Here is a 9,042-nt window from a genome sequence, read left to right on the forward strand (position 1 = left end):
GGATGTTAGAAAATTAACAGTGAAATGAATGATATTTTTTTTTCTAGGTTTATTTTTCTTTTTTAAAAAGATGAAAAGATTATTGACATGAAAATGAGCCACGTTTTATAAACATCCTCTTCTCAAACCTATTGTGTCTCACCCTATGAATTCTGAAATTTGCTAATCTTCAAAATCTTTCATGCTTAAGAGAAAACCTAAATCCAAAGCATTTGCCTCTTCTTTTAACTTTCTGTACTTGTGCCCCCAAATAATTGTTTTGTATGAAGCACAGTAAAAGCACGTGTTTTCACATTAATGAAGAATATGTCGAAACCTTCTAACCCTATTATACAAACAGTGCCAAACATACAAGATCTGTAGGAGGATGCTGCAAGATCCTACAGCTGATGTTCTTGGAATAACTACCGATGACTAATGCATCTCATCCCTGCCAGCTTCAGCAACACTGGATATATTTTTTTTATTTTATTTTTTATTTTCTAGAAAGTTGCACCGCTTTCATCATTTTGCCAGAGGATGGCAAAAACCTGCCCCTGGCAACCCTATCTTTCAGCTAAGCAGTGTACAGTCAGATAAACGTCTCACTGTATCTACGGCCTAAAGTTCAGACATTGGCTGAACCTTTAATAGCAAAAGCACCGTTTTATAAACCGAAGGAGTCACATGAAGTAGGAGCACACTGCCTTAGTCTTTCCAAACCACTCTCATTCCTGGACTTTTCTTTTTCGATTTCTTCTGTTCTGAGCCGGTGCCCTTCAGGACAATGAAGAATCTGCACACATTGGAGCGGGCACAGGACCAAGCTATAGGATCTGCGTTACATAAATTGACTAAGCCATCGACATCGGTCTGCTTTCTCCACCCTTCCACAGCTTTGGCAATGTCACTCGACTCCAACGAGCACTCAGAGCACAGCTTCAAGAATTCGCTTTCCACAGCTTCCTGGCAAGCAAACGTGCCACTCAATTTCACATCCATCTTTTTCCACATCTTTCACCACATCCTCATTACAAAAAACACACCAAAACCCCCCAATCTTGGAATGGGAAGGAGAAAGCCCATAATGCATACACCAAAATTTAGGAGGATATTCTTAGATGAAGGAAAATTTAGCCAGGCCAACCTCACATTCCATAAAATGTCACCCATAATTGGTATTCTCAAAAAACCCTTTTTCCTGAGAAATGGGCCACTTCCGTAGGATTCCAGTTAGGCGGGTTACCCATACACGTATGTTTTAGCAATAAGTCAATGAACCTGCAGCAACAGTAATTTTTATTAAAAGCACCCCTCCACACACGTTTGGGAAATAATTTGGTGATCAGACAATTTAATCCTGCAATTTCGTATTATAGTTCAAAAGAAAGTCAGCAACTGAAATAAAGAAAAGGCAATGGTCATATTCAACAGTCACAGGTTGCCCAGAGAGATGGGAGATGCCCCATCCGTGGAAACATTCCAAGCCAGGTTGGACAGGGCTCTGAGCAACCTCATCTGGTTGCAGATGTCCCTGCTTATCGCAGAGGGGTTGGACTTGAAGGCCTTTAAAGGTCCCTTCCGACCCAAACCATCCTATGATTCTACAATCAAGTAAATGCTACTTAACAAAAACATGCGCTTCTATTCTGTTTGGGTTTTTTATGTTTTATATATATAATATATGTTCAAGACACTCCTACACTCCTTTGGCCTCTGTCACAGTGAGCATCTCAAGTAAGAAAACATTTGCAAGCCTCAGAAATAATCAGGATTGCACAACAAGGGACTTACTTCCTTGGAGTTTCGTGCCATTGTTTGTATTTCGTATCAACTGGAAAGCCTTTTGAAATCCCACTGCATGCTGCGTAGGGCTGTCAGATGACTTTATACTGCTAACGAAGGTGGACATCTTCCTTTTTGTCTCACTAGTGGCAGGAGACAGAAACGTCTTATAGCACTGATCCAGTGAGCAGGTTCTTACTGTGTCTGCCACGGTTAACACAGAGATCTTGAAAGAGAAGAAACTATATTGGATTACCTTACCATTTATAATTCCTTATGCAGCGATATAGAAAACACAATGATAAGCCAACTGAAGAGATTCTGTGGATTTAAAATTCAATTGTTCAAAAATAAATGCTCGAGGCATAAATCCATCAAATTTCAAAAGGATTAGTCTTAGGGCGATTTCAAGAAAAAGAGACTTCAGTCTTTGTTTCTCAGACGAAGTCAGCTTCACTCTGCTCGTACATAATAGTTAATACACAGCAGAAGCCTGAGAGAACTAGAGATAACCGAAACCAAAATCAGCAGAGAGCATTTTCAGGAGAGCCTTGAGTATCTGCAGAAAAGGGGAGTGCATACAGAAAATAAAACAAAACAAACCAAGAAACACCTAAGAACTTTTCACAAGCAAAGTATTACGTTGTTTTAATGTTTCAGTCAAAGAGAGCCAAATCTACCATCAGTTTTTATCCTGTAAATAAGTTATGGCATGGAGTGGTACCACTTGCATTAATATAAACATAATATACCAGTCTCATTAAATGAGTGTCATACTTTATTAGGAATTATGACTGATGCAAGACAGTCATAGAATTAAGCAGTAATTATATACCCGTATAACAGGTTTCATAATCACTGGGCTACTGACCAAGTAATATGTCTTAAATTTAGTTTCTTCATTACAGGGCTATATTAAGACAAATACTTTTGACACTTATATTCAAGTACTATTAATGCTGCTAAACTATAGGGATTACTTTACGGTATTAAAATTCTTTAAAAGCACAGAACTGTTTTTTCCTGTACTATTAATGACAACACTTAAAGCAAAGATTATTATCAGTTATTCTTCAACTTGATTTGACTGAAACTCCCTTCCTATTAAAAAAAACAACACAGCAAGCAGAAAGAACAATCAAGGTCCTACTAATAGAGAATTACTGAAAGTGAAGACCAAACTGGGGACTGCTTGTGGTCCTATAGAAGCATTTTATGGGCCCCTGGTTGTAATCCCTACTTACAAAAATTACAAGTGAAGCGACATTCTCATTGTCAACTACAGTATCTGTGGCAGAGCAAGAAATAAAATCCAGATTTCTTGACCCTTTGCTTTATCCCTTCCTTGCTGGTATCATGGTTGTCTGGGAATCTTCCAAACACTAAGTTTCAGCTCACTCTGGTATAGCAGCAGAATAAATAATTTCCATTTTCACAAGCCAAAAAGCCTCGGAGGTAAAATGAGTTGCTCAAAGCAATCCGGTACACCAGAAGTTGTCAGGCTCGGAGCATGGTTCTGCTAATTGCACACTGTTGACCATCACCTACAGTCTCTGCCAAGATGAAGGAGTCTTTAAAGATTACTCAGAAACAAAATTTTGGCTTAGATCGGTGGTTTTCCCTTTTTTTCAGCCTGCGGATCCCCAAATTTTTCCCCTGCAGTAACACAGGCTTCCAAAAGTGAGTTTAAGTCTTCATCACCCATTAGAGGTAGACCACAGATCCCCATGAGTTCATGGACCACAAGTTAAAAACACCACATTGGATGAGAACCGAAAACACTGAGCATGGTTGAAACCAATGAAAATATACTCATTGCACGCAGGAAGCTTACCTTATCGTGTTCATCTATTGAGCTCAGAATAACCTGAGCAGCATCTTTGGCAATCTGAAGCTGCGTCTCTGTGACCGAAGCCCCATGGTCCACAATGACGACGATATGCTTGGACTGAGGTCGAACAGTAGAAACGTAGACAGGCCTGAAGGAGAACAAAACCCAAACCACCGTCTTGAGTCACCTTGTAATTTCCACTAAAACATTTACAAGTGAAAATAGGTGAGAATTAAAAACAAAAACATCCCACCGAGAAACAATGAATTGTAACAGGAATTTTTACCTTTCTGAAAACTTCTACTAGGAAAGATGAGGTGAAAATCTGAACATACAGAGAAGGCCCTCACTTTTGCTCTTTCTGCCCTTTTTTAACCAAAATCAGGTGTCGGATCTTGCCCCTCTGTCACAGCAACCACTTGCAGCTAGGAATACACAATTCTGCTGACGCAGCAGCAGCATTTGGGATTACTGCTTGCAGCAGCTCACATCAAGTTTTGGATTAAGCGTTAACAAGCAAGAAATGCCTCATGATCCATGTTGGGTGCCGGGAACCTCACTCACGTATACAATTAAGCGCAACAGTGGGTATCTGCTGGTTACGTGACAAGCAAAAACCTGTGCAACTGTGCAGAGTTGTGTTAACGTAGGGTGTTGGGTTTATTGTAACAAGGGGAGGCTTCTGGCCAAGAAAAGGTTTTCTGTCGGTGCCCTGGCACGCATTTCACACGGGTCGTGCTCCTCAACCCATTGGGTCTGCGCAGTTTTAAACGCCGTGGTCAATCCGAGTTAACTCTGGTGAAGGCTCTTGGTGCTGCCATGAGTCTTAACATCAAAAAACATGTTTTCAGTGAAGCTGTGCTCAGACCCGGTTTAATATTGTGAGAGACGTGTGAAAGATTGCACAAGCTCTCGTGCCAAAGTTTTAACCTGGAACAAATTAGGAAGATGTTCAGCAAGGAGGAAGAATTAAAGAGAGACAGGACTCTTAGTTAAGAGTCAAGTGTGAGTTTTATGATGTAAATTTTATTATATCAAAGGCAGACAGAGAAATCTTATTAAGAGTAAAGGAAGTGCAGAAGATTTTAGACAAGGCACTGCAATAAACAACTGGCACAAATCAGTTCTTAATTGTAAAACAGCCTGCAGCTCTACCCTCGTATTAATACCTAGAACTTAAATAGGGCCTTTGATCTTCAAAGCACTGAAGTATTAACTAATTAATCCATCCAAACTACCCTCTGAAATAAATACCAGCAAAAAGATATCCCTTATTTAGCCATGGAGAAACTGTGACCAAGACTTAGTGATTTGGAAGAAATCACCAACGGTTTTAATGTCAAAATTCTGATCAAGACTGGGCTACCCCTGGCTCTCAGGTCTTCAGACCACACCTTTCCAAGACTGCAGAAAAGTTAGTCAAGCCCAGATGCTTCAAGCTTTGATGACACATAGAAGATAACATCTGTAAACATTTGATTGCTCAAAAGGGACAGGTAACCAAAACACTTTTTAGTCTCTGTATACTCAGCTACTGTCCTGGTTTCAGCTGGGACAGAGTTAATTTTCTTTCTAGTGGTTGTTGTGTTTCAAATTTGGTATGAAAGGAACGTCAATAGTGCATACCGGTTTAGTTGTTGCCAGGTGATGTTTATAGTTTCAAGGATTTTTTTCAGCTTCCCATAGAAGCTGAGAAGAAGCCTAGACAGAATAATGGAATGGCCAACGGAATATTCTATACCATAGACGTCATGCTCAGTATATAAACGGGGTTAGCCAGGGCGTGGGTACTCGCCATCACTGCTCAGGATGGTGCCAATTCACCAGGTGGTGAGAGTGACTTGTGTCATTATTATTATTACTATAGTTATTATTATTGTAACTTTCCTTTTCCTTTTGATGAGATTTATTTCCTTTCCCCTCATTCTCTCCCCCGTCTCTCCACCCTTCCTGGGGAGGGAAGGGGGTGATGGAGCGGCTGTGTGGTCCAAGCTGCCGGCTGCTGTTAAACCACAACAGCTACGCAGAAACGTACCTAGATGTGCTGACACTTCCTCCGCAGAGACTGATTAACTGGTACAATTAGCTAGTGTGTGACCAGAGATACTAAAGCCACTGCTCTTTCTCAGAAGATTCCACCCTTGAGTCTTGATCAGTCCCACAATATTGACAGCAAAAGCTAGGGAAAAAATACCGACTGCAACTGCTTTGCTTCATGCCTACAAGATAGGAATATTCCCCTGAGCAAAAAAACCCGATGTCACCATTAGATTCTTTTTTCTACAGTTTTCTTTGCAGAAACTAAAAGTTTCCACTATTCCTGTTCCCCTCCTATCCACAATGTGCCACTTGAACGTCGGGTGGAGACTGGAAAAATACTCCTACTTATGCCCTTTCCAGTCTCTCATCCTCCCCCCTCCTCCCCAAAGCGATTCACCTGCCACATCAGTAGAATACACGTTCACTACTTTATTACTGGGGGTCAAGTATGAGTCTGACCTACAATTTACAAGTTACTGCTGTGTACAGCTTATTTGCTTTGGGAGAGGCGAGGAACCTGTATGCAATTTCATTTTACTTCGAAATGCCTTAAAAGTGAAAACTGGTGCTTTCAAAAACAAACCTAAGAAAACCCAAGAGACCCCACTGAAAGTTACTCATGAATGTTGACATATTGGCAAAGCGTAATGCTGAAATGAAATCAGTGCTTAAGGAATCCAATTTTAGTGCTTTGCCCACTAAATTGTAGGAGACAAACCATACCTGCTGCGGTGTTCGTAGCTGCCTTTGCACCGGAACTTGTGGGCTGGGAAAACGGTGAAAATGCCTTCTTCCGAGCTGAAATACTGCCATTTAATTCCTGGGTTCGACTTCAGATTATCAGCAAGAACTGAAGGTTGGAGAGGAAAAATGGGAAATGAAGTAGAGTTACAAAAGGAGGTCAAACTCGGAGGGATGGTTATTCATGGCCTCTCTCTGTGCTTGGAGAAGAATAACCTGGGTCCCAACACCAACTACAAGTAGCTCTAGTTGAGGACTGATAGAGCTTCGTGTCCGATTTGCAAACAGTTAAAGGCTTTTGGAAACTTAACACTGGACTTGACAGATTTTTTTTAGTATGTGATGACAATTCCTGGATCTCTGAACTCTAACTGGGGCCCAAGAAGCCAAGGCAGGAGCAAGGAAGGAAGAGATTAAAGGCAATTATATATAATATGCATACATACATACATTTACACGTAATGATCAACACATTGTCCACATGGGGTTTTCATAAAGAAAAAACCCTGATGTTAAAACAGTTGTGTGTTCTTTACACTGAAATAAAACCAAAACATTAAGCAGGTTTGCTGCTTACAGCCCTGTAACCTAATTTGTTAACATTACCTATTTAGTAAAAATAGTTTTACGCATAACTGTGTTGAGGAAAAACTCACCACACAGAAATAGCTGAAAAGTTTTAAAAAAAAAAAAAAAGGGAGAATCTTTCCTCTTTGTCCCTGTTTTCTCCTGTTTGTGTAAGGGTAGCTAGGTACAGCTCCCACTCTTGGGATTCAAGAGTTTCTCATTATCCCTGTGCCCTAATTAGCAAAGCTGTGGGCCCCTCAAGTACTGCTCGTTAGGAGAAACAGCCACTTTTTAGGGAAAACACAGCACCTTCCCCCAAAGGGTTACGCAGAGGTCACACTCTCCAAGCCCTACCTGGGTGGGTGGTGGCTCCATGCTAGTTCCACCCAACCTCACCATGAGCATCTCCATCAGGTTCCCATTTTCAAGATCATAAAATTCAGGAAGAATGATAATAACAGTCCTTAGCAGCCACATAGTCACTCAGAAACTCTTCTGTGGCAGGTGATTATTAGCAACTCATTGCACGGACAAAAAGTGAAGAACAAAGAAGGTAAACTATGTGTTCCCAAGTTGTGTAGTCAAGCAGGAACCTAGGTTAGAATATAACTGCAGGGTACAGATCTCAAACCCTCTTGTAGTTTATAGATCACGTTCATTCTGTTTAAAACATACTTGTTTTCCTATTAAAATAATCTTTAAGGAAGCGCTACTTAACACTAACGCTAAGAGTAATTCAAAAGCTATAGCTTAGCAATGTTAACAAAACTGACTGCATTGGGAAAAACACAAAACACCAGCAAACCCAACCATTATATAAAGCAGCTACCCCAGGGCGCTAATAACTTATAAAGATATTTAATACACCAAGCTAAACCAACAGAGTGTATTGACACTGTGGAAATCCCGAGCGCTCAGAGCCCAGGTGGGGACGATCAGGTTTGAATCTCCGGAGGCAGAGGTGGCACTGGGATTTCTGCCACTCGGCGCGTGCACCTCGACTGCTCCCCCTGCAAGCCTGGAGAGGGGAAGGGATCGGCTCTCATCCCATGCGATCGCCAGCTTTGCCACACCGGGGACATCGGGCGGCCGTAGGCTTGCTGAGCCCTTTCAAGCAAGAGGAAGAACGCTCCCAGGAGAGAGGGAACAGCAAGTCATTAGCATGGGAGACACAGACCCTCTCACCATCACAACAGTAACGGGATTATATCCCACTTGGGGCAAATCGCAGCCTCTGCTTGCAGCAAATTGAAAACCCGAACCTTTGAATTCTTTAGTTTTTACCTAAGAGTTAAATTAAAATGGATCATATCAGCATAAAATGCATTTTAAAAACCCCAAACAAACAAAAAAGAAATATTTTCTTGCTTTTTCTCCTTTCACATTCTTCGCTTATAAAACTTGCCAGAACTGGCAGAGGGAGCTCTGATTTAGAGTGCTTCACCTTTTGCTGAGGCATCTCCCTTAGGACTGACACTGAAAATAGGGCAGTTTTACCTCCTGAATCTCGGCCATTATCAGATACGGCAATGTTTGGGTTGGAAATCACTGCAAGGCACATCTCAAACCGTGGCCAGCCATCCTACGACAAAATACCCACGTAGAGTACAGTTTAAGTTCAACATCCTCAACAGTTTAGCACTTTCTCGAGTTTCCCAGACTGGCTGCGGTCACCATATTCTCTCCACATTCAGCTCAGCATAATTACCCTGTAAAAACCACAATCTTGGGGCTTCCCGCCCCCCGCCTTTTGCCACAGTTTTTTTTTATTTCCACAGTGCCTAACCGTGCCAGTGGAAATCCTGGTTGCACCATGCTGGACTCTGTACAAAGATGCAGCTTTGCACGACTGTAGCTTTGGAGAATTTGGACGAGACGAGGAGGAGGAGGACAGAGGAAGGAACAAGAACAAGATGTGAAATGGTTGATGAGAGTTTTCCCAGTGGGTTAATGATTGAATCGGGAACCAGAACTATACTCTGCTCACACCTCTCGCTTTCTCATCCTTCTCCAAATGACCAATTTGTAGAATGGTTTAGGTTGGAAAGGACCTTGAAGATCATCCAGTTCCAACCCCCCTGCCATGGGCAGGGACACCT

The 9,042-nt window shown here is 41.6% G+C and overlaps 1 protein-coding gene across 1 annotated transcript in view; it reads right to left on the reverse strand.

Moving 5' to 3' along the window:
• Positions 1 to 9,042, reverse strand: part of CACHD1 (cache domain containing 1) — a 74,442-nt gene that overhangs the window by 31,792 nt on the left and 33,608 nt on the right. Inside the window, exons 4-6 of the mRNA XM_009883972.1 lie at positions 6,359 to 6,485; positions 3,599 to 3,743; positions 1,774 to 1,990 (exon numbers count right to left, since the gene is read on the reverse strand). Of these exons, the coding sequence (XP_009882274.1) occupies positions 1,774 to 1,990; positions 3,599 to 3,743; positions 6,359 to 6,485 (489 nt within the window). The remainder of the gene's footprint in view (positions 1 to 1,773; positions 1,991 to 3,598; positions 3,744 to 6,358; positions 6,486 to 9,042) is intronic.

The sequence above is a fragment of the Charadrius vociferus genome, unplaced genomic scaffold (genome assembly GCF_000708025.1).
Source record: "Charadrius vociferus isolate BGI_N301 unplaced genomic scaffold, ASM70802v2 scaffold423, whole genome shotgun sequence".
NCBI classification, from domain to species: Eukaryota; Metazoa; Chordata; class Aves; order Charadriiformes; family Charadriidae; genus Charadrius; species Charadrius vociferus.